The 26,422-nt window shown below is 33.2% G+C and overlaps 1 protein-coding gene across 8 annotated transcripts in view; it reads left to right on the top strand.

The window, feature by feature from the left end:
* ZBBX (zinc finger B-box domain containing) overlaps window positions 1-26,422 on the top strand; it is a 271,544-nt gene that overhangs the window by 15,023 nt on the left and 230,099 nt on the right. For all 8 annotated transcript variants that reach the window (XR_009209484.1, XR_009209485.1, XR_009209486.1 and 5 more), the window contains 4 exons: window positions 4,823-4,871; window positions 5,564-5,673; window positions 8,585-8,680; window positions 25,111-25,269. Coding sequence is in view for 5 of the 8 variants with exons in the window: in XM_058426979.1 (XP_058282962.1) it covers window positions 4,823-4,871; window positions 5,564-5,673; window positions 8,585-8,680; window positions 25,111-25,269 (414 nt within the window). In the remaining 3 variants the exon portion in view is untranslated. The remainder of the gene's footprint in view (window positions 1-4,822; window positions 4,872-5,563; window positions 5,674-8,584; window positions 8,681-25,110; window positions 25,270-26,422) is intronic.

Genomic DNA, 26,422 nt, shown 5'->3' with positions numbered 1-26,422 from the left:
ACAAATGAGAGACTTTATTCCTACTTTTATATCACATTTATTTAATGTTTTATATTCTGCTTCAATAATAATTTATTATTCATATACTGTTGATTCCATGTGTAAAGATGCCCAAGAAAAAAATACTTTTCAGTTTCCCAGCTATAGAGTTGCTGTTCCTTTACTGTGTGCTGTAAAATATAATATTATATTTAAGACAAAAATCAGATAAGTGTCTTTACGTAAAGAAAACAGTTTTGCTTCTGGATTCTTTAGTGCAAGATTCGTGACTTTGTAAGTATTAACTTACACAGTTTTTATTTTTTATGTACCTATCATTAAACTTTCATTGGGTCAGTTGGAATCTACAAAGATCTTACTTGGCACTTCTAAGGTTTTTGGCTTTGAGAAAGCATTTTATTCTCTAGTGTCATTCTCTATCTTAGGGAAAAATCAATTATAAAAGTTTTGACCCCAACATTTAAAAAAACTTATCTCACTAGAAACAGGCTATTTGTAAGACTATTAAAAGAATCTAGAGGTCAGATGAAAGGAGGCTAAATTAAAAGGGTAGGAAAACATATATAAAGAAAAATATGGAACCATAAAACAGTGAGAAAGGAGAAGAGGAAGTCAAACATATAATTGATATTACAGGCTGGATTGACTGAGAGACAGCATAAAGAAAGGACTTAGAAAAGTACGGGGTATACATTTAGAGTTTTGTTTGAATTTTCAAGTGATAGTTGAAGTTAAGGGAGTAAATGTACTCCCTAGGGATTTGTAAAACATGGAGAGGTGTAAAGAATAAAGCTTAAAGCCAGCATGTAAACTATATTGGCAAAGAGAACTTTAATATTCACTCAATAAGCTCAGTAAGTTTTAATACCAGTCAACAGTTTCGCTTCTTTTCCTTTCTTATCTCATTAAGTGCTTATATCACTCCTAAGAGGATGTTATTATTATTCCAGTTTCACAGATGAAATAACTTAACATTAAAAAAACTAAATAACTCACTCAAGGTCAAAAGTCAGGGCCAAGATTTGACATGTAAGCTCTTAGGCTTGTCTAAGATAATTTGCCAGCTCTCTAGTGAAGAGAGATTGAGAAGAAAAAGGATGGCAGAAGTAAAATCGAAGTAGTTCAATGTTATAAGGACAAAAGTAAAGAAGAACATTTTTAGAAAATATGAAGTCAATAATGTCCAATATATTGTGTAGTGAAAAACGTTTTGAGTATCTATTTAGACTAGTGTTTCTGAAGGGGGCAATTTTGCTTCCCAGGAGACATTTGACAATGTCTGGAGACATTTTCAGTTGTTAACATTGAGAGGTATATTTTTTTTGTTGTTGTTTTTGTGTATTTTTTTTTTTTTTTTGCTAAAGATATATAGTGAGTAAGGGCCAGGGGTGCTGGCAAACATTCTACAATGCACTTGACAACCCCCACGACAAAGAATTATTCGGCCCCAAATGTCAGTGATGCTGAGGTCTAGAAACTCTGTATTAGATTATATAGGTTAACATTCACTTAACCTTTCCAAGCCTCTATTACCACATTTGTAAACATGCATAATAATACCTACTAACCACTTCAAAGAGCTTTTGAGCAATGTGAAAAACTCTGAAATATGTGAAACCACTTTGTAATGATACCTAAACATTACATTAAAATGTCTATTTCTGGATAATGAAAATATTTAAAAGCCCTAAATTTGATGATTGTGTCAATATTAAATAAGAGAGTAGATTTCAACTGGTTGAAAAGAAAACGGTGGGAAGCAATGAGTAAAGACTATTGTTGCAGCCAGCATGAAAGCAGACGGTGACCTTTCAAGGGTTTAATAGAATCAAGGAAAGACTTTATTATATTCTTTTCTAGAATTGTCAAGATGATGTGAGCCAGTTTGTAGAATGAAAGATGGACATCCTAGTAGAGGAAAGAGTAAAAATGTAGATGAAAGAGGTGCCAGTTGCTGGGTGTGTGGTCTTTGAAGAGGTGGTTCATTAAAGAGGCCTTCACCAAGGAAAGGAAGACATATTTTTTTGTGTGTGTGAGACAAGAAAGGTGGAAGACAAAACAGGTGGCAATGAAAATAAATTTTAGAGATTGTTTTTGACAAGTGATGAGGTAGGACACTGAAAAATTTTAATGGGAAGACCTCAACTTTCTTAGGACAGTTGAAGACAATATCGTCTGCTCAGGTGAATTAAAGGAAATGGGATGAATTTGAGTTCTTGGGAATGAAGAGGTTTGGAGTAGCCACTGTGGGAATTGTGGCTGGGGATTAGCAGCAAATGAGTAAATGGATTGCCAAAGAGCCATAGAGCCCATTGAGGTTGATCAGCATGGATTTGTAGAAGACTCTATAGTATTATTTTTATCACAATGGTACATAGATATTGGAGGCATCAGACGGAAGAGATAAGGTGATTGAGGTTGGCACTGAAAAACTTTCAAGTCTAAGGTTTTGAAGGTGTGGCTATTCAGAATGCTGCTTACATGCCAGATTTGGTTATAATGGTGAGGTGGCTGAAGAGGCATTTAGATGTTCACAGTAACCAGCATGTTGGAGGGTCTTCAAACGAGGATGTCAGGTGAACATGTACATTGAAGTCTCTAAGATTGTCAAGCAGAATTGTGATGGAGAGAAATACTGAGCAGATTGCTGAAGTTCAGGTGGAAGAGACCCTAGATATTGAACAAGCAATAAATGGATGGTGGGGACCTATAGTAGAGGCACCTTTGCTGAACCATGGTAGCACAGTAATATTCTGGAAGCAGCACTGAAGAGCAAATAGAAAAATTTTCTCTCTCCTGGTATGTGAAAGGAAGTGGAAAGGAGCTAGGTCCTGTGGGAAGTGCTTTGGTGAAGATTGTGTCTAAGCAAAGGTGGCTTTCAGTTGATGTAAACTTTTGATGAAACATTTTTGGGAAAGGTTTAAAGCATAAGATACCTAAGTGACTATTTAATAGAAGTTCCACGGAATGGCAGTGGGGGCTTGGAAGGAAGGACAATTAGTAAAGAATTGTGAAGTTTTGGTAGCTAATTGGGTTGACAGTGAGAAGGTCTGAATGATGACTGTGGGAGAAGTTTGGGCTCAGTGTGGCAGATGAAGGTATTGGTGGGAGTTCGGAGGTATTTGTGAATGCCAGGGAGGCTGATGATGACAGCATATTCTGACCCCAGTGGCATAGATAATATGTCTGTGTGGTAAATCCACTAAGCTTTCCTGGCCCCTGATAGCACCCTTTCAATACCTGCTGGTGGAGGAGTCAGCATATTAATAAGGCATAGGCTTTAGTATATTAAGTTCCTGACATTTGTATATACAAACATATACAGATATCCATCTTTCTATCTATATGTATTTATACATATGCATGTATTATATATGTGTATGTACATGCATCTATATGTGTATATGTGTGTTTGTGTAAGCATGTTTATCCTTGGTTCAACCCTACCTCCAACCTTTTCCCAAACAGATAAAAATCAGACCTATGAGGAAATTCTATTTGTCTAAAAATAGCAGCTAGAGGTTGTTCACTGAAATATTTTTATGCAATTTGAATCACTTGAAATAAATATGGCTGTATTCATAGAGCAGAGCAATATTATTCATAATAATAAAAACAAATTATACAATTTCCCTAATAATGGGTTCATTTTGCTTGGGCATATCTATCCATTCCATCCAGGGTAGCCTATAACCACACTGATCATGTTTCAATTCAGATGTATCATTAAGGTAGTCATACTGGATAATTTGGTTATGAAAAATGAGATTAGATTATCTGTAACTTGTATAACATTAGCAGCTTAAAAATGAAAGTGTGGTTCATAGAAAAATTGATGATTTCAATCGTATTTTCTTTTCTGCTATGTTCAGTACATAGCATCTAAGCAGTTACTTTGAAGAATGTGAAAAATAACTGCCCCTTTGAAGCAAAACCACTAGATTCACTGAGAATAATTATGCCTACATTTTCAGATGACTGCAGTTGGTACAGCCGTAGATATAGAGGCAGTCATTGTTCTCATATTCTCATGTACAAATTGAGCAATTGAGCATGCAAATTGCAAATTGAAAACTAGGCCTGAATTGACAGTATCTATATAAATGCACACCATCCTTCATTCTCGTTTGTGTACTTTAAATGTTGGTTTTAATAAGATCAAGGCAATCATGTTCAGTTGGCAAGTGTATTTTATTTCCTAAAATATTAAAATCCCAAAATTTTAAGTGATGATTTATTTGAAATATCTAGCAGTGAATCTTATTTATTCATTTTTTTTGGCTAATATTTAGGAAAGTCAGGGATCACAAATAATACTTTTGAAGGATAAGTCTGTGATGCTTACACATGTAGTTCTCTAAATTGGGCGAATAAAATAATATGGGTTTCTATAGTAATGTAAGCAGAATAGTTTAGTCACAATTCAGTTTAGATTCAGCTTACACAAATATTAGACTGTGTGTCTCAGAAAGAGCAGAAATAGAAAAGATGTATTAAACCTTTACAATATTTGAACACTAGCAAATAATTTCATGACGACATATAATGGTTTTTGTTTAAAAGCCAAATTATGTTTTCAAAAACTGGTTTACATATATTTTTAAAATTTATTTTCTTTTTTATGAATTTCTATTAGATTAATTAAAAGGTACATATATGCTTTAATGATGATCTCCTATTAATTTTATATTATTCTTTAAAAATAAATTTTTGTTCAAAAAGCACCAAAGCTACAGCTTTCTAATATTTTTGTTAGCAACTTAAACTTTCGTTGAATAAGATAATATATACCTGACAGACAGTATCTATTTTATTAATACAGTTTTCTGCTGGAAAAGTGAAATTAAAATTGCTGAAGGAACAGATTCAAGGTAAATAATTTATCACCATGTTATTAAATGCTAAAGACATCCCTTTTACATTTTAATTACAAATAAAGTTAAAGTTTTAGAATTTTCCGTGCAGTATAAAGATTCTAAACCCCCAAATCATGACACATTGATTTTCAACATAAATTTTATTCGGGTAGTTTGGGGGGCTTTTGTGTCAAAAAATGTAAACTTAGTACATGATTATAATAATAGTATTTTTCAAAAGCGAGGACTTTTACAGCACTGTTCCTTAAATTTTATTGATGTAATGTTTTAATAAGGAAGATAATTTAGCAGTGTAAATTATAAATTAAAATTTCACTCTAGAAAAATTTTGGAAATAGAAAAATTACTTTATATTTTAATAAATTATTTAATAGTAGCAAAACCAAAAATATAATTTGAATTTATAATAATTCCCAAGGAAATAAGATGTTTTTCTGGAGAATAGTAAACACATTTAATGTTGCATGATTAATATAGTTTGGTAGAAAAAATTTAGAAATATATATTATATATTTATATACATATATTTATTATGAATATATATAATTATAAATGTTTAGAATTTGTTCTATGTGGGCTTCAGTTTGATACAGAGATGGGAAGTATGCATAGTTTCATTAATTTATTGATTGGACAATTTAACATATTTTTAAATGATTGGAGTAATATTATTTTTTATCTTGCAGAGCCAGTGAAACCAAAAGTTAATTATAAAATGGCAAATTCTTCAGAATGTGAAAAACCCAAGATAAATGGGAAAGTTTGTGGACAGTGTGAGAACAAAGCTGCTCTACTGGTATGTGCATTATATAGTATATATACATATAGTGTATAGTAGGTATATTAAGCAGTTAGAATAGAACTTTCACATGGCCTCATACACCTCTCCCAACTTAACTTGCTTGGTAGCCATATACTTTTTCTTCATTACTGTTACTGTGGGTTGAGCATGCATGCTGCTGGGGACAGCCGACACCTGTACTTATTCTCTGAATCTCATCCTCTCATTCTTGTTTAAAGACATCACCTTAGACCTTGTTCCCGCTCCTTTGGATCATACCTATTAGCACACAAACATGTTGCAGTATATCCCATCCAAAACCAAAACCAAACCAAAACTACAACAGCAATTCTTTTTGACCTCCAAGTCTGCACCCCATTATTGTAAAACTCTTCTGAAGAGTTGTCTATACTTGCTGTCATCATATTCTATCCACCTGTTGTCTATTTTTTAATATTGAGGCATAATTTACTATGAAATGGATGGACTTAAATGTACAGTCAGATGCCTTTTGATTAATGTGTCCACCTCTATCAAGACCTAGAAGATTACCTTTACCCTGGAAAGTTCTCATGTGCCTTTTCCAATCAGTCCCCAACACCAAGGCAACTACTGTCCTGATTTTTAACACTATAGATTTAGTGATATCTGTTCTTGAACTTTATGTAAATGGAATGATATAGTATATATTTTTGGCTTCTTTTGCTCCACATGGTGATTCATCCATGTTAAATTTATTGGTAATGTGTTCATTTGTATTATGGAGTAGTATTCCATTGTACAGTTATAACACAATTTGTTTATCCATTCATACATTGAATGACATTTGGGTTGTTTCAATATTTTTGCTATTATGTTTAAGGCTGTTATGGACATTTGTGTATGTCTTTTTTTTCTTTTCTCACAAGTGTCATATATTCTCTCTCTTTTTTTTTTTTTTTGAGACGGGGTCTCGCTCTGTTGCCCAGGCTGGAGTGCAGTGGTGCAATCTTGGCTCACTGCAACCTCCGCCTCCCGAGTTCAAGCAATTCTCCTGCCTCAACCTCCCAAGTAGCTGGGATTACAGGCACGCGTCACCAAGCCTGGCTAATTTTTTGTATTTTTAGTAGAAATGGGGTTTCACCATGTTAGCCAGGATGGTCTCGATCTCCTCACCTCATGATCCGCCCTCCTCTGCCTCCCAAAGTGCTGGGATTACAGGTGTGAGGCATTGCGCCTAAGCTATATATCCTTCTCTTAAAAGCTATAATGTGAAATGAAAAAATTACAGAAAATTATGACTTCTGACTGCTCTTTAACTTCTCATTGGTACCAATTTCATGAACATTTAAAAAATTATAGTGAAATACGTATAGCATAAAATGTGTCAACTTAGCTATTTTAAGTATACAGTTTAGTAGCATTAAGTATATTATTAACATTGCTATGCTTCATTCACAGAACTGTTTTCATCTTGCAAAACTGAAACTGTATCCATTGAACAATCACTTCCCCATCCCCATTCCCCCCATCCACTAGTAAATAGTATTTTACTTTCTGTCTCCGAGAATTTGACTACTCTACCTCATATAAGTAAAATCATACACTATTTGCCTTTTAGTTACTGGCTTATTTCACTTAGCATAATATCCTCAAGGCTTATTCATATTGTGGAATGACAGGATTTCTTTATTTTTTAAGGCTGAATAATATGCCTTTGTATGTATGTGCCACATTTTGCTTAACTATTCATCCATTGGTGGACACTTGGGTTGCTTCCCCCTTTTGGCTATTGTGAGTAATGCTGCTATGAACATGAGTGTACAAATACCTCCTTAAGACCCTGCTTTCAGTTCTTTTGGGTGTATACCCAGAACTGGAGTCACTGGATTCCCATTCTTTCTTGAATTCTCTCCATTCAGTCTTGGGTCTCCACTACTATCCGGGAACTGTTTCTGTCAAGGTCAACCAGTGACTTCCACGTTGTCATGTACAGTGGTCAATTCTCAGTTCTTAATGTATTAGGAATATTTTATAGTACAGTATCCCTCTCCTTATCTATGACTTTCTTCAGTTCAGTTGGCTTCCTCTGGGACACTATGATTTCTTGAATCTGACATCCAATTTCCATTTCCTTTTCTCTTTACTTTCAGTTTTGCTTGGCACCATCATAGATACAAGTATTTTATATTATTTAACTTGTCCAACAATTTTAAAATTACATTTTTAAACATCATAATTTGGAAGTTAAATATAAACTTGCCCATAATCATTTTATCAGTTATTAACATCACAGACATGGTAATGTATTTCCATCTAGTATTTTCTTCTTATACTTTTTTTTTCCTTTGGAGATGCTTGCAAGAAAAATTTTAAAGCCATACTTTGAGAACCACCAGTAAAGGAGTACCTTCCAGGGAAGTGTATAGGCATTTTGGAGGGCGAAGAGTATGCATATCACTTGAAACTAATTATGTCATGTAAATCCATACAGAAAGATAAAATAACTCATACAAATGAAGGAGTATTCACCCAGAGATAATGCTGTTTAGTTTTTACCAGGTCAAGGAGTTTGGCTTGAGCCTACTGGCTGTTTTATAATTTATTCAGAAACTACACATACATCCATGCATCTAAAATATACACCTAAAACCTACATTAAAACTACTACATTTATTTTGATATGAGAATAATTAGCGTTTTCAAATTAGTTTTCTTCAAAGAGTTAAGTCTTAACTGGGACAGTTAAGGGACTAGTTAAGGGACTAGTTGAGAAGTCCCAGTTAAGGGACTAGTTGAGAAGCCTGGGACAGGCTTCTCAATTCTGATGATACAGGTATTTAATTAGAGAAATAAATATTAAAAACATGACATCTTTATGCAAACACTTTCTAAAAATCATACTATTTTATAAGATTGTATAATTTTTTAAAAAATATCTTTTTAGGTATGCCTTGAATGTGGAGAAGATTATTGTTCAGGATGCTTTGCTAAAATTCACCAGAAAGGGGCACTAAAGCTCCACAGAACAACTCTTTTGCAGGTATGACTTTCTAAAATGATTTACTTGTAGTGTGTTTATAAAATGTTTCCACATAAAGACATTTAAAATGTGTTTAGTTATCTAGAACTCAGGATGATTTATGCTAATTTCTAAAATTCTATTATATGCAGGCAAGCCTGATGTATATCTTAAAATTATTTTATTGAATACTAATCTAGACTATTTTACTATTTAAACTGTTTTAATGTAGTTGCAGAAACAGCTTAGAGTCTTCAGATTATCTGTTCTGACTGTGAACTTGACACTTAAAAATTAGACAATATTTTTATCTATTGTAGTTTCAAATGAGCGCACAGGTTATTTTAAATATTATTTCTATAGTTTTTAGCTATAAATCTCTTATGCTTTCAAGTTTATTTAAAAATTAGTTCTTATTTATCTTTGCCCATTATTATTTAGGAAAGCTTATCTCTCATGTTTCTGTTTTTCCTTCTGTACATATAAGGACCTTTTGTTTATCCTTATATAATCATTGATTTTGGAAATGCCTAAACTCAAACCCTGTCAAGTGGCTTTAAGATTCTAATACTTAAGCTATAAATAGGGTTAGATATAGACATGGCATTACGCTAGTTACAGTTAATGATGCATTCCTTTGTCATGGATTTTATTCATTTTATAGTAATTTATTCAACAAATATTTATTGAGTACCTTCCAGAAGGCAGGGTGTGTGCTAGACAGTGACCTTAGAGAGATGAATAATGGTAGGATCCTACTCCTAATTAGTTAAGGGTTTTAATATTATCTGTAGGCAAAGGAATGGAGATAATCAGACCTGTGTTTAGAAAGATTACTGGTAGATTTCAATCTTTACGTTTACCTCAACATACTGATAAATATCACTAGCCATCAAGGGTGCTGATGACCCAAATAATGATAACCACAAAACATAAAATATACCCAACTAATATTCACCAAAGTCAGTGACTTTTGAGTGACCACTCAATGTTTAGAGCTTCTGGGCAGAAAGGATGGAGGGAAAACAAAACAAAAGCCAACCTGCTGCTTCTCTCTCTTATGGTATTACAATCAGATAGTCATAAGAAATGAAAATTAATTGACATAGAAGTGAGTCTAATTGTTAATATATGAATAATACAGAATTTAACAAAAGGCATTCTACTTTGTAGATAAATACTGTAATATAATTATCACAGATGAGTTCACATTAGGAATTTTTCATTCAATGATTTATTGAGCACATTTTCTGAGTTATCACTCAGTGACGTTAAGCCCTGTGCTAGCTGATATAGGAGATACAAAGAAGAATGAGACATGGCTCCATTCCTTCAGTATCTGAGCTTCAAGATTTGTCCAAATTTGATTTTCTTCTTCTTGCCCTCTCTCCCTCCCTGTCTTCTCCTCTCCCTCCCACATAATTTCAAAAGATAGACTTTGCTGTGATATGGCTTATTGTGATCCAGATGCAGATACGACACCAGTCAAATCATAATTACTGAAAGCAACATGACACAGTATGCTTTCTAAACATTGAGCATTATTTTGTTTTATGTTAATATTATTAAAGTGTATGTATCCTATATCTTAACAGAAGAAAGTGACCATTGTAGGTTGGAAATTTATAAAATTCCAAATGTAGATTGGATTAAATTAGAAAATATCTACCAAATGTAGACTTCATTTTATATGTGTGTGTGTGTGTGTGTGTGTGTGTGTGTATATATATATATATAGTATGTTTACTGTTTCTTTTGTACAACTTCCTTCAGGTTACATAGTTCTTTTGCACAGAACATTTATGGCAATCTACAGATTCCCTCTACTCCCTTTCCATCTTTATTGAGCCATAATTGACAAGTAAAAAATGTGTACAATTAAGGTGCATAATTTGATGTTTTGACATATATGTATACACATTTTGAAATAATCTCCAAATTCAACATAATGAATGTTTCTATCACTTCATATTACAATTTCCTCTTTCTTTTTTCTTTCTTTCTTTCTTTCTCTCTTTTCCTCTTTCCTTCTTTCTCTTTCTCTCTCCCTCTTGTATCTTTCTCTTTCTCTCTCCTCTCCCTCCCTCCCTTCCTTCTTTCTTTCTTTCTTTCGTTCTTTCTCTTCTTTTTTTCTTTCCTCTTTCCTTTCTTCCTTTTTTCTCTTTCTTTCTTTCCTCTTTCTTTCTTTCTTCATTTTTTCCCTTTCTTTCTTTTTCTCTTTCTTTCTTTCTTTCTTTCTTTCTTTCTTTCTTTCTTTCTTTCTTTCTTTCTTTCTCTTTCCTTCTTTTTCTCTCTTTCTCTCTTTCCTTCTTTCATGGTAAGAACATTTAAGATACTGCCAGCATCACATTCTTTGGTTTTGATTGCAGAGGAGGGAAGATTAGTAAGCCACAAATAGTAAAATGGTATATGTTTCTAATAAATCTCATTGTAGAATATACATTTATCTCTAAAAGTTAGCATGCATGAATTCCGTAATATGTATACAAATCAAAGAGCTTGGCAAGGAACCATTAATCTTTTAAAAGTTCCTTCAAATATTGGGATTCTTTTATGTATATAAATTTAAAGTTAAATGCAATAAAGAACTATGTCTCTTCCTTGTTCATGTTACTCCTTTATGTTTCCACACTGTCTGTGGAGACCAAAGTTGCTACTTGGTGCTGTTGTTGGGGAGAGTCCTAGGAAGTGTATTGTCTACTAGGGAAGTGGAATTGTGAGGTTGGCACCTAGCAAAGAGCATACACAGACCTCCTGTGCTGGGACCTAAACCTATAATGAATTTATTCTCTTTTTTCATAACATTATTTCACCTAACGGAATTGCTAAGGAATAAAGTACTTTGAAGGAGACAGCTTTTTTGTTCAGCTAATTCTTAAAGTGAATTTGTCCATTTATTCATAAAACAAAAATTTTAAATTAAAGGTTTTTTAAAAAAATTTAGATTCTGCACGTATGTGGTTTCATGTAGTATTTTTCTTTCTGTGTCTGGCTTATTTCATTAACCGTAATATCCTCCAGTTTTATCTATGTTGTCATAGTTAAACATATCTTCTTTTTAAAGGCTGAATAATATTGCATTTTTTGTATATAGGTGCTTTTAGTACTAAAAAAAGCAACTGTGTGAGGTAATGGATATGTTAATACGCTCGATGGTAGTTATCATTTTACATGTATATGTATGTCATGTGCATGTACATGCATACCAAAACATCATGTACATTTTTTATACTTTAAATATATACAATAATAAATAAATTAGATGTTTTTTGAAAGAAACTATTTCAAATTGTACTACATACTCCCTCCTGTAAATAGAGCACAGTGAACAGTTTCACTATGTGTGAGTGACCCATGCACATTATAATAACCACCTTTATTATAAGAAATAGAATAAGAAAGAGGCCTCAAATAGCTGATATAGTGTTTATGATTATTATTCCCCCTCAGAAATTCACTGTTCTGATTAGTACTTAATTTTTCTCCTTTATTCTGGTCTTGCTCATTCTCTGTCATCATTTCTTGACTTTAATCAATTGTCTTGTAGCTATCTGCTATTTTCTTTCTATTTCTAGTCTCTGTTTAACCTTTCACTTCTTTTTTCAGTCAATGTGCTTTTTTCTCTTATTGTTTTTGTCATTTTCCTATGCATTAAGTTTTTGTTGTTGTTGTTGTTGTTGTGCTTTGGCTTTGATGGCCATTTGATCAGATATCTCTTTTTGCTTAGCTCTCATTAACCAATCATGTAGTGGTTTTAGTTTTTTATTGTTTTGTTAACCATTAAAGTCATGAGGCTTTGTTGACTGCTGAATCCATTCCTAATTTGAGAAGTTAGGGAAGACATCCGATAGATAAATATTAAGCATTGCTATATAAAAAGCAAGTATTCTAGGCTAACGGTAATTATACTTTATATTCTTTAACCTATGCTGTCATTTGTGCTTAATATAAAGTGTAGCCAACTTTGATAGTTGTAAACTATTTCAGCCTTTATCCAACAGCCCAGTAGGTCCTGTGAGTTTAGTCAATAGGGATCATTTTGTATGAGCATACCTTGTTTTACTTAAGATCACTGAAAAATTGAAGGCAAACATTTACATGTTGACTGGTATTGTAATTTCAAAGGACCTTTCCTTTGATTTATGATTGATTTGTACTTGGCAGTGATTCAAAACACTTCAAGTTTCTTTGCCTTTTCCAACCTCTGTTAAATATTTAATTAACTGGAAAATGAAGCATAAATGCATGAAAGGCAATTACTAAGAATTAAAATTTTAATTCTACATGTAGAAAGATTTTCAACACTAAGGGTTGAAACAAAAGTTATTTTCAGTTGAGAAATGAGGTCTTAATACATCAGGCATTCCTATTTCCTTTTAACAACGTAAGATCAGACAGAAGAGACAATGTTAATCAGAGAGAATAGAAGATGAGGGAAAACAAACAAAAGGCATTCTATTTGTGAAGTATGACATGCACAAGGGGGGTTAGATTAAATCATTAATAGATTATGGTAAATATGTTTTCTTAATTGGAATGGAAATTTTCTTAACTGAAAAGGAGAAACCTTGGGAAGGTGGGTGGTATTAATGAAATAAAAGATAATTGAGGTAGAATTTCCATGCAGTTTTGGTTACTGTAGCGTTGTAGTGTAGCTTGAAGTCAGGTAGCATGATGCCTCCAGCTTTGTTCTTTTTGCTTAGGATTGTCTTGGCTATATGGGCTCTTTCTTGGTTCCATATGAAATTTAAAGAAGTTTTTTCTAGTTCTGTGAAGAAAGTCAATGGTAGCTTGATGGGAGACCACAGAAGGGGCAGAGTTGAGAACACACAGTTCCTTCTCTCAGAGTTACCAATAAGACTGAAATATGTGGATGACAAGTAAATGTTCTCTCAAAAAGGAATTATCATAAAGTCACATGGTTTTAGAGTCTAGGTATGTAAATATTTTGAAAAAATGTATGAATTTTCTATTTGTAAGTATTAGTTAATGTTATACTTAAGAAAAATAAAATATTTTAAATATATGTGAACAGTTGAATATTGTCATATTTTTAACCTATTTCTTAAATATGAATAATGCATATTCCTTATACTACAAGTGCATGTTCATTGCCCTTCAGTGACTGTTATCACCTGGCATTTCTTCCATCAAAAGATTTTAAAAACTATGTTGCTATCGACTATCGTATCTTCTGATAAATTTTAGGACCTTGTGAGAAGGACTCTTTTTTGTTCATCACTGTATCCTCAGTGCTTAACATTGTACCTGTCCTGTATAAATCAATTTTTTAATGAATAGAAATGTGAATGAGTCCTTAGTGGTTTGATTAAGTTCCTGGATAACTTAAAACTGTATTTTAGGGCAAAATTTATTTTTCTCTGAATTTTGAAAGCAAGGGAATTTTTAAACCAAGGATTGGATAATTCAAAGGATTTATGGTATGTTAAGTTGTTATATTACTGAAGGGTTAACAAAAGTTTTTCCTCCTAAATGTGAGAATTTGACCTTTAATTAACTTTCTTGCCCTTTCCCTGGGAAACAGATAAAGGTAGTCACGTCAACTACGTTCCTAGGCAACATACTTATGGTAAGTGTAACCTCTACTTGGCAAATTACATCTAAACAAGGGGAACTATACATACTTGAAGGAAGATACAGCTCCCTGAGTGCAATGGGCTTTGTAACTGAAACATCCACTGTGGAACTAGCTCTGGAGCTATGAGATGAGGATTGGCTCTGGTGGAAAGTAAGGTTTCTAAATCAGGTGTATTCCTTATCTACCCGAGCTGTACTTCTGCTTGAACTCTTGCAAGACTACCACCAAAAAGGAAAAGCTGATGCTGTCCTGCTGGCAAACTATTATTCCTGTCCTCATCCTTCTGAATAGACTGATGCCAAGAGTGATTTGATGGCAGTCTTGAGATTTTGAAGGTTTAGTTAACACAGGCAGACTCTGTGGTGAGCATGGCATTTAAGTCCTTGATGAGTCAGAATTTCAAACATAGAATGGTGGGATAGCCAAAAGACAAATGAAAAACACTTGTCCAGGAATCATTGACAAAAAGTTTTTAAGAACAGCTTTACTGTGATATAATTCATATACCACACAATTCATTCATTTGAAGTGCACAATTCAATGAATTTTAGTATATTTACAGCTAAGTGTAACTATCAGCATAATTGATTTTAGAACATTTTTGTCACCTCAAAAAGAAACCCCATACCCTTTTGCTCCATCCTCCTCCTGTCTCCCTATATTCTGGAGACCAATACTACTTTCTCTCTCTCTCTAGATTAGCCTATTCTGGACATTTCATATAAATGGAATCATGTCATATGTGGCCTTTTATGACTGGCTTCTTTTACTTGCATAATGTTTTCAGTGTTCATCCATGTTGTGCCATCTATCAGCATTTCATTTATTTTTATGGTTGAATAACATTTCATTGTTTGATATAGAACATTTTGTTTATTCATTCATCATTTGATGGATATTTGGGTTGTTTCTACCTTTTGGCTATTATAAATAATGCTTCCATGAACATTTGTGTACAAGTTTTTGTGCGGACATATGTTTTTATTTCTCTTGGCTAGATATCCAGTGGTGGAATTGCTGGATCATATGGTAACTCCATTTTTAATTGTTTGAGGAACTGCCAGACTGTTTTTCAACGTGGCTGCAGTATATTGCATTCCAATCAGCCATGTACGAGAGTTCTGATTTCTCTACCTCCTAGCCACTACTTGTTACTATCTGACTTTTTGGTCTAGCATCTTAGTAATATGAAGCAGTAGCACATCTTGGTTTGGTTTGCATTTTGATGACTGATGATGTCAGACATCGTTTCATGTACTTGGTAGCCATTTGTATTATCTTCCTCGGATAAATTTTCACAAGAATTTTTAGAAGACCTAGATGTGGGACAGTTCAGTAGCCTGCACTTTAGTGAAGTTATATCTGTGGTAATTATTTTTAGATGTCAGTTCTAAGAAAAGCGAGGGAAGGGGAAATAAAGACAATTGAAAGGGGTAGGGAGAACGGAAAGTAGAGTTAATGAAGAGTTGGGAGAATGTAAGTGGCTTAGTGAGTATATTACAGCAGCAAATGACAGAGCAACTGACACGGTAGAGAGGGTAGCGGAAGTACAGGGGCTTAACCCAGAGATGGCATGAATCAACCTTAAAGGGAGAGGTGGGTGTTTCTGTGATGTTTATGCTGAGGAAATTTTGAAAGATCATATTTATATATGCAAGCTCAGAAGCTTGCAGGGCTATTGTGAAAATCACATTAAATGCCAACAATTATAAAAGTATTCTGCTCATAGAAGGTGCTCCATACATTAGGTTTTATCAGTCAGGATACAGTATTAGTAGAAATTCAACCCCATTCCTATACTATCTACATTTAAAGCCCAGAAAACAATGTAATATTAATGATGAGTCCAAAGGATTAACAAAAAGATTAATTTTGTGTTGAGGGCTGTTTTCTTTTTTATTACAGCTCTATTGAGGTATTATTGATAGACAAAAACTGCACATCTTTAATGTACACAATTTGATGGATTTGGACATGTACATATACCCATTATATAATCACCAGAATAATGGTAATACACCCATCCGTCACCTCCAAAAGTTTCCTGTGTCCCTTGTTGTTGTTGGTTTTTTGTGGTAATAACACTTACCATGGACCAGGAAGATATTATGATAATTGAAATAAGTAAATCACAGAAGGACAAATACTACATAACTCTGCTTATATGAGATATTTTAAACAGTCAGATTTATAGAAGCAGAAATTAGAATAGTGGCAGTTAGTGGATAGGGGAAATAGATATTGTTCAATGGGTACAAAGTTACAGTTAGCAATATAAATGAGTTCTAGGTACTTGTTGTACAACATAGTACCTATAGTTAATAATACAGATGGATGCATGTGGGGTGTTTTTAAAAGCATTATAGTTATACATATTTTGGAAGGGTTTTGTATTTAAAAAACCCATGCAGTAAAAGTTTTAGAGCTCAATTTATCAGAGTATATATAAAAATACAGTCTTCCAATTTATTCACACATAGAGGATAATATAATCTCAGTTTTGGAGGGGACCATAAAGATCATTAGTCTAACCCACTCTCTGAACCTTTAGTCAATCATGTTGATGCAGAATATTTGAGAGACTTTTGTAATTTGTAGGTGCTACCTATGTTATCTCATGATTTCTTTCATGGAACCTGACAAATTTTTACAGTAGTTTTTTTGCTATCTGTTATGTTCATTGGTCTTTATGGGATACCAATTATCTAATTGTCATATAACAGCAATACTATATTTAAAAACCAAATATAACAAATTATTGATTGCTACTTGTAAGTTTATTCTTCTATACCTAAAGATGTTATTTATTTCATTGCATATAAAATTTCTTCCTTATGTAGCTCAAATAAGCTCATGAATTTTTTCATGGAATCTGACAAATTTTACAGTAGTTTTGCTTGCTATAATATATGTTGTGTTCATTGGTCTTTATGGAATACCAATTATCTAATTGTGATATCACAGCAATACTATATTTAAAAACCAAATATGACAAATTATTTGTTGCCATTTGTTAGTAAGTTTATTCTGTTATGCCTAAAAATGTTGTTCATTTCATTGCATATACAATTTCTTCCTTGTGTAGCTCAAATATGAATAATTGCTGAAAGCAGTTAACTCATCTGGATGCAATGTACTTGTAATATTATTTGAAAACAATTGCAAGTACTTGCTAAGATAATTAATATAGTGCATAATTATATGGCATCAAAACTGCAAATGGAAAGCAAAATTACAGGTGTGAGTTTCTTATGTTATTTTCTTTTTGCTATTCTGCTTCACTTTCGAGATTGCTTTCTAAGTAGAATTTTGTAATGTAATGAAAATTGAAAGGCACAGTTTTTTAACCAAAATCCAATGTTGTTATGTTTCCTGAGACCAGGGGCTTTAAACATTTTGACAATATGTTACTTTTTCAGCTATTACATTTATATGTTGTCTTATTTTAAAATATTTTAACTGGATTAGATATGTTTTGTTTCATTATTTTCATGTTATTTTATAAAGTACTAAATACTGAGTCCAGATTGAGTCCAGATTTCATGTTATTTTGTAAAGTACTATATATTGAGTCCAGTTTTATTTAATCTATCTATTAAATAATAAGGTGCATTCATAAGCAGGAGCATGTGTCCAGGTCCTTGCTTTTTTTTGCCACTCTGTGGGTCAAGGAGGAATAATAATACATAAATCTTTAATTAATAAAACCAGATAGAAATCAGACCTTTAGAGGAAACGTTAATCTAAGAGTTTTTTAAGTGCTACTTAAAGTAATACTTATATGATGTTGGAATAAGCAATAAATTTCAGCCACATGAATTTCACATTTGCAGGATTTGATTTCTATCTAGCTTGCAATAAGTAGTTTTTTATACCCTTGATATTTCTGCACCACTACTCATGCAAATACCATATCTGTTTTTAGAAATATGATGAGCAGAGCGGGATTTAAGAACATGATTCTGCTGTTAGTTCTTCCGTTGCAATTTTATTTCATCTAGTAAATATTTATTTTCCTCTTGTTTCTCTACGTATTTAGATGGGGGCTTTTCCTGAAATTCTGTTTTTCTTTTCCAGTTGTCTTCTATATAGAAATTTCTTCCCTTTGCTTCTCTACCTTTTCCAGTTGGCCCAAAGTTTACTCCCTGCACCCCCCAACCCTTTCTTTTGGTTCTAACAGTAGTCTTTGATCTAATCATTTATGGATAGCTTCCTTCAATTTTCAGAGAGAATTCAGACTTGACTATGATAAAGCCTATTTTTAGGGAATAAATTTGGTCTAAGAGTATGAAGATGGGCCCATAAGAAAAGCAAAATAATAGTTTGCTTTAAGAATAGAAAACATATTTTAATAATGTAAAAAAATTGAGACGTAATGCTCATCTTTTTCATTCTTGTTTAATGGATTAAGATGTTCAAGATTATGTATTTTTATAAGAAAATTACTTTTATTTTGCAAAGATATTTTTACTAAGTGGAAATTTGATGGATTTATTGCATCCTGCCATAGGTCCATGATACTCTGAGGAATTTATTTGCTTGGTGTAGCTAGTACCTGCTTGGTGTAGTTAGGTCTATGATAATATGAGTAATTTATCTACTTGGTGTAGTAATTTCCTTATAGCTCCAAACTTAGAGAGATTTAATCTAATTTGTTATTATTTATTTTAGATAATAGGATCCTCATACTCATAGTGCAATGTATTCCATGTAATGTGTAAATAGAAATATCCTGGCAAAATAATCTGTGCAGGTTTCTTTGGAGAAATAAACCTTAGCAAATGTTTTGATGACTTCTAATAAAAGAATTTGTTTTACTATAAATTAAAGCATAATTCTTCAGTATACATGTGTTACTGCCACAACACAATATATGATTCCTGATGGATGAAGCCAGAAGCTATCATTCTCAGCAAACTAACACAGGAATAGAAAACCAATCAACTCTCACTCGTAAGTGGGAGTTGAACTATAACAATACATGGACACAGGGAGGGAAACAACACACACCGGAGCCTTTCAATGCGTGAGAGGCAAGGGGAGGGAGAACATTAGGACACATACCTAATGCATGCAGGGCTTAAAACCTAGATGATGGGTTGAGAGGTGCAGCAAACCACCGTGGCACACATACACCTATGTAACAAACCTGCACATTCTGGAACTTAAAATAAAAACAAAACAAAACAAAAAAACCATTTCTCATCTGGAAAATCGCCCACCTGATTAACAGGGCTTGAGGGAAGATTAGGGCTAGGAGAAGGCCACTCAAATCCTATGGTGCTTTGTAACCAAAACCCGAACAAAAACAGTTAACAAATCTAGTTAAAACACTAATGCATACTTCCTGAGGACTTGTTCTTCCTTGTTGGTGATGTAGTTCCCAGTAGTAATTCACTTCTAAGAGAGATTATTTTTACCAAAATGAAAAATCTAAGTCAAGATATAGCCTCCTTTATTTATCTGTTGCTTTAAAGTCAAAGGAGGTGTCTTTACAGCTTCTTTGTGCTCAGAGTTTTTCTAGATGGCTTAACTTAGTGAAATGCAGGGTTGTTGAAGTCCCTAAAACAGTCAGAACTTAAGCTAAGGGGAGGTATTTTTATATATTTTTCAGGTTTTTTTCTTATGGTTTTCATATGTTGTTAAGATTTTGGCTTTAGTTGTAAGAAAGCTTGCCCCTGATTGCTTCAAAACAATAACATGTTGGGAAAAAAAAAACCTTAAGAATCAATAACACTCTGGAGTTAATACAGACATCATTGTCCTATTTACCAACTGCATATGAGGTAATTCACATCAAAGAAATCAGAACAAATTGTACTTTGGAAAATATCCTTGATATGAGAAGGAAGTGTTTTCTCAAAAGCCAGTCCAAAAAAAGATTTATATAATATATATAACAATTTTTAAATTCCCATTAGTCCATAACTTGATCATCCTGAAATGATTTTGTAAATAAAGCCTTCCAAGTTCCAATCATATTGAACAATCACTGCAACTAATAAGTTTATGTTACTTGAGTTCTGCTATAACACAATTTTTTCGCTCTGTGTGTATATGTGTGTATCTCTCTCTCTACCTCTGTATCACTTTGTCTAACAAACTCAAATGAAATAACAGAACTCTTCTGCAGAGTTTTAGACTTTTCAGTTTTTAATTCAAGGCTGTGGTTACAATAAATCTCTTCTAAAATTTTGTGACTGAAAAATCAATGCAAGTTAACACTAGGAAAGGAGACATTCTCATTCTTTCCCCACTCAAACTTGCAAAGTAATATATGTCTAAACTATGTGTGAACTTTTTTTTTGATCTGGAACTTCTGGATCACTTAAGGAGATATGGCTATGTCAACATGATTATTAATATTTATTGCAGGATAGCCAGAGTTTTGGATGATGATGGTAGTTAGAGTTTTGAAGCACTGACTATACCATAAAGTATATCATTTTTCTAACTAAACTAAAACTTTTATTCTTGGACTTTAACTTCTACAAGGTGCCATCCATTCCACAATGCTATAAAATATCAACCCTCTTTACTTTGATTAATGATACATTGTCAGAGTGATGAATTCTTCTAAAGTGTAATTTGAAAGATAATATCATTCTAGGCAGAAAAAAAGTTTAGGTGAGAATTTAGAACAGTTACCAGATGAAATCCTACCATCATACAGTGTAGTGAAGGATGTGGGGGAATCTGGAAATGCTGGCAGTAAATCACATCTTTTGGCTCTAGTTTAGTTTCTATCCTAGAGTGAGATATATGATTTACTATGTGCCTTGAAGGCTGTTTTGGTTTGATTTTAAAACATTTTTAGCATATAGAGCAGTTGCACAGGTAATTTTATACATTTTCAGTCTCCTCCTGCTCCTATTGTTACCTATTAGTACTTCACATTTAAATTTTTATACTTAGAAAGTGGAAGGAAAACTATCTTTAGGTTGAGTTTTAACATTTGAAAATATTTTATTAATATATGGTACAGTGTTATGATACTTAATATGTATAGTTATCTATTTTAAATATTTTCTAAAAATAACCTTCATATTCTTATTCACTGGTTGTTACTCAAAATGATTATTGTTACATTATCAAGTGACAGGCAGTGCGTTTTCTGTTGTAAATCTAGATATGCTCTTTTAAGAAAAGATAAAGATTATAGGATATGCCCATTTAAGAAAAGACAAAGGTTAGAGGATAAAAACTGTTAACAGTACTTACTCTGGGGAGTACTATTTTGCTATAAACCAGATTTGTACCAAATATCGGCAGTTATTTAGATTGACTACTGATCTAACAATGTCCTAGATAAACTTTTTTTCTTTCTGAGATGGAGTCTCACTCTGTCACCCAGGATGCAGTGTGGTGGCACAATCTCAGCTCACTGCAACCTCCGCCACCCTAGTGCAAGTGACTCCCCTGCCCCAGCCTCCCGAATAGCTGAGACTACAGGTGTGCAACACCATGTTCAGCTAACTTTTTGTATTTTTAGTAGGGATGGGGTTTCACCATTTTAGCCAGGCTGGTCTTGAACTCCTAAACTCAAGTGATCCTCCCACCTCGGCCTCACAAAGTGTTGGGATTACAGGCATGAGCCACCATGCCCAGCCTAGATAAACTTTTATCAGCTCATGTCAATATAGTTAAACTATAGTTATATTGATTCTTCAGCAATAAATGAACTTCAAATTTTAATCTATGTTATAATCCTCATTCTTTTAGATACCACTCACCTTTTCCCTGCAGTTCAAAAACTGTAAGTTAGCCAAAGTCACACAGCTTGTTATGTGGTGACCAAGTCTGGGTTGAAATTAAGTCTGTTGAGTTCCAAACCCATGCTCATAGATATAAAATATAACATACTCTATGCTGGTAGGACCTATTTTCGGCAGAGAAAGTATGCTTGAAAATAGGAGGAAACTCCACTTATTACATTTTTTATATGGTATGACTATGATTTATTTCTATATACTTGGTCAAATATAAAAATAAACAGGCAAAAATAAGTTAAAAACAAAGAAACAAAACTAAACCCCTTAATCCTTGCATATGCAATTGAATACAGAATTAAAGTTTTGTGAGTTTTTAAAGCAAAGAACAATGTTCAAGTCTGTTAGAGACAAAATTTAATATTTTCAGTTTCAGGAAATCAAAGGTAAAACACATTTTCTGTATCACAAAGACTAACATAAATCTAGTAGGGAAAAAGGTTAATTAAGCTAGAATAGATAATTTGACTCTATTTCAAGTCACGAAATTTTGTAGCCATTTGACTTTGGCCTAAGCTTTCTGAACTTGAAATTCCTTGTCTATGTAATGGGGATCATAATATCTGCTCTCTTTCTTTGTATGATTGTTCTAAGATTAAGAAAAGTAAGGTATACACACACAGCCTTACAATGGAGAAAAGTAATGTTTAAATGTATGATGTTCTAGAAAAGAACATTTGCATTTATTTGCATTGTATTGATTTCAGTTATGTACTAAATTAGCAGAACTTTAAGATATTCAAATATGGAATTCTATTTTATCAGTTACCTATGATGTTTATCTTATTTTTTAGCATAAAACTTGTGGGTTTTTCACTATTTCTGATTCTCTTAATATGCTACCTAAAAATGTTATAACAATTATTGTAACATTGATAGCAGGATTCATTTTAGGGCAGAAATAATTTTGTTTCGTGTTATTTAAATAAACATATATTTGAATAATTCTATATAAAATTAATCCTATAGCTTTTGATATTTAAAAAACATAGAATGAAAACCAAACATGGGACTAACTGCCTCTGAAATCTACAGACCTTTATTCTAGGACATTTTAAATCAGGCTTAGGTTGGATTATTCTGTTTTAAAAATGTTGGTAAAACTACAGATGTTTCTGAAAGAGTGAAGCATTACTATTGTCTTGAATTTCTTTTAAAAATAAAAAGAGTATATAGGCCTATATAGGTTTTCTGAGAATCGTTGGGAAAATTTGGAGCAGATTCCACAGGTTTGCATACAGACAGCAGTATGTATGCATAGGTCACATTTGTCATTTTTCATAGGTATTTTATTAATTCAGTGTGAAATAACACTAGTTAATTTGATGTTCACTGATATATTCCAGAATCTGACTGCAATGAATCTTAATAGATTTACAAAAGGTCATAACTGAAAAAGTTTCAATGTAATATTAGCTATCTAAATTGGCAACTAGATGAAAATTTAAAAATAGGAATATTTTCATGGCAAAGTACAAAATAATTATATCTGATCCCTGCTAAATTTTTCTTGTTTGGAGGATATTTGCTAAGAAATAAGAGCTACTTCCTGTCTTCCTCATGCCAAGTTCTCATAGAGCATCTGATGATTCTGAATCTTCCCCTGGAGTTTAATTCAAACTCAGATGGGATCCTAAATCCTGCAGTCCCTAGGCAGACTCTGGTAGTTTCTGATAGAAAACCCTTCAGAGAATGGGGCCTTCCCCAAATTTGCCAGTTCTTTGTCAGTCACTCTGACAGCATGTGGAAAGTTTTTCTTTAAATCCCTTTTCTAAATTACTTATTTTAATTCTGTAGCTCTTTTCCCTCCCTGACACCTTATTTTTACCATATGCTATTTTTCCAGGAACTGTAGTGGCCATAAAATCATTAAAATATATATGTTTTTTCCTTTTGTGAGCTTATGTGATATGATGAAATGTGAAATCAATATAGTTAGGCCTGGTAGAGATCTACGCAGGATATTAAGAGGGTAAAGAGGGTAAATACCGTGTACAGTTGGGTAGTGCAGTGTACAAGGAAGGGTTCCTAGACTTGTAGGAGTAATGGCATTAATACAGAAGGAGAAGCAAAAGCCTGCCAGGTAAAGATTATGGTAGAGGAGAGAAAGCCTTCCTAGTGAGTGAACCTCATGAGCAAGGCACAAAATGAGAAATGACTTGGAGTTTATTAAGGAATTACAGAGAGAAGTGGTTCTTGATGTGCCCTTTTGGATAGTGAATGCTTTCTAAAGATGTTTTATCACCAAGGAATACTCATTACTGCTTATTCAGTGTCCTACTAGGTTAGCTATATTTAGTTCTTTAGTTATGATGTGCACATAAAATATCACATCTATCTATTTAGGGTGAGCATAGTGGAAAGTTTATGAGTCATTAGACTTATACACACCTGAGGTCACTTCCTACTTCTGCAACCCACTCACCCCTGTGACCAAGGGCAAGTTATTTAAACTCTCTGAGCTTTAGTTTCTTTCCATTTTTTTTTTTTTTTTAGATGGAGTGTCATTCTGTCACCAAGGCTGGAGTGCAGTGGCACGATCTCAGCTCACTGCAACCTCCCCCTTCCAGGTTTAGGCGATTCTCTTGTCTCAGCCTCCCGAGTAGCGGAGACTACAGGCACGCACCATCATGCCTAGCTAATTACTGTGTTTTTAGTAGAGATGTGGTTTCACCATGTTGGCCAGGCTGTCCTGGAACTCCTGACCTCCAAATGATCCACCCGCCTCAGCCTCCCAAAGTGCTGGGATTACAGGAGTGAGCCACCATGTCCGGCCTGAGCTTTAGTTTTCTTAATTCCTAAAACAGATAAAAGTAGTTATGTTTTAGAATTGCCTTGATGATTAAGTGATATATTGTTTTTAAGATGGTTTGAATTGTATGAGCCCAAACTAGTTCCCTCAGTAGATGGCAGCTGTCACTATTATTCTGGTTGATACAAATGCCAATTTGTCTTTTTAAATATTAAATTGAATTTATTTAATTCTGGGAGTCATAGAATAACACAAATATGAGTTAATGTATATAAATTATTTAGATTAACATATGAGGCTCTTTAATTATATTTTGTTACTTTTTTAATAGGAAAAATCTCAAATATTATTCAGTGTATTGGATGTTGCCCATCAGTTTATAAAGGATGTTAATCCAGATGAACCCAAAGAGGAGAATAATTCTACAAAGGAAACCAGCAAAATTCAGCATAAACCCAAATCTGTACTTCTCCAAAGGAGCAGCTCTGAGGTAAACTGAGGAAAATATAGTAGACATTTTCTGACATACGTAACTATGGCAGGTGCTATTCATGTACTTAACTTGAGCTATAGAATTTTGCTGATAATTTCATCACATTATTATTTCATATGGATTTGTTCTTTATTAACCAAATACATCTTGACTATAAAAATCTTTTCAAGAAGATTGCTTTGATTCCACTGAACACTACTCTTTTTGTTGAATGATCTTTTGACCATATGTCTTTCTGGACATTTTAATCCATGTCAGGAATTGGATGAGTATTTGGGGAAAACATTTTTTTAAAAACACAATGCAATCTACAATTTTATGTTAGTCAGGACTTCATTCAGAGAAGCTAAAAATACAAAATCTTGCCCAGAGTTTTAAGTGACAGGCAACTGCACAGTTATATAAAACCAGATTTATACCAAATTCTGGTAGCTATTCAGATTGACTGCTGATCTGACAATGTGCTAGATAAGCTTTTATCAGCTCATGTCTATATATTTATAACAGACATATTGATTCTTTGGCAAGAAATGAACTTCAAATTTTGATCTATGTTATAATCCTCATTCTTTTAGATGCCAGTCACCTTTTCCCTGCAGTTCAAAAACTGTAACTTAGCTGAAGTCATGCTGCTTGTTATGTGTTGACCAAGTCTGGGTTGAAGTTAAATCTGTTGTGTTCCAAACCCACGCTCATAGACATAAAAGAAAATGTGTTCTATGCTAGTAGGACCTATTTTCAGCAGAGGAAGTGTGCTTGAATTTTTCAGGAGTATCAGCATATTTGTATGGATTTCGCTTTCTAATACACCTGTCAAGGATGTTTTGTGAAGAATCACTGCCTTCTAATTATAATAATAATGTATTGAAGACCAGACACTGCCCTAAATATTTTACACATTATCTCCTTTTGTCTTTTCTTAATTATTCCTCTTTTTCAAATGAGAGAATAGTGGCAAGGAATAGTTTTTATAAATTGCCAAAGGTAGAATTGATAATGGAACTTAGATTTCAGCTCAGACATTCTGACTTCAAATATCCTGCATTTAACCATTCTGCAGAGACTGTGGTTTTAAAAGTTTCTTCTTCATGCCTGCCTTTTCATCTAATTTATCCTATCAAAAATAAATCAGCAGCTAACTTTTATTGAA

Source organism: Hylobates moloch, unplaced genomic scaffold, assembly GCF_009828535.3.
Source record: "Hylobates moloch isolate HMO894 unplaced genomic scaffold, HMol_V3 SCAFFOLD_13, whole genome shotgun sequence".
Lineage (NCBI taxonomy): Eukaryota > Metazoa > Chordata > Mammalia > Primates > Hylobatidae > Hylobates > Hylobates moloch.
This window is presented reverse-complemented; position numbering and strand designations above follow the sequence as displayed.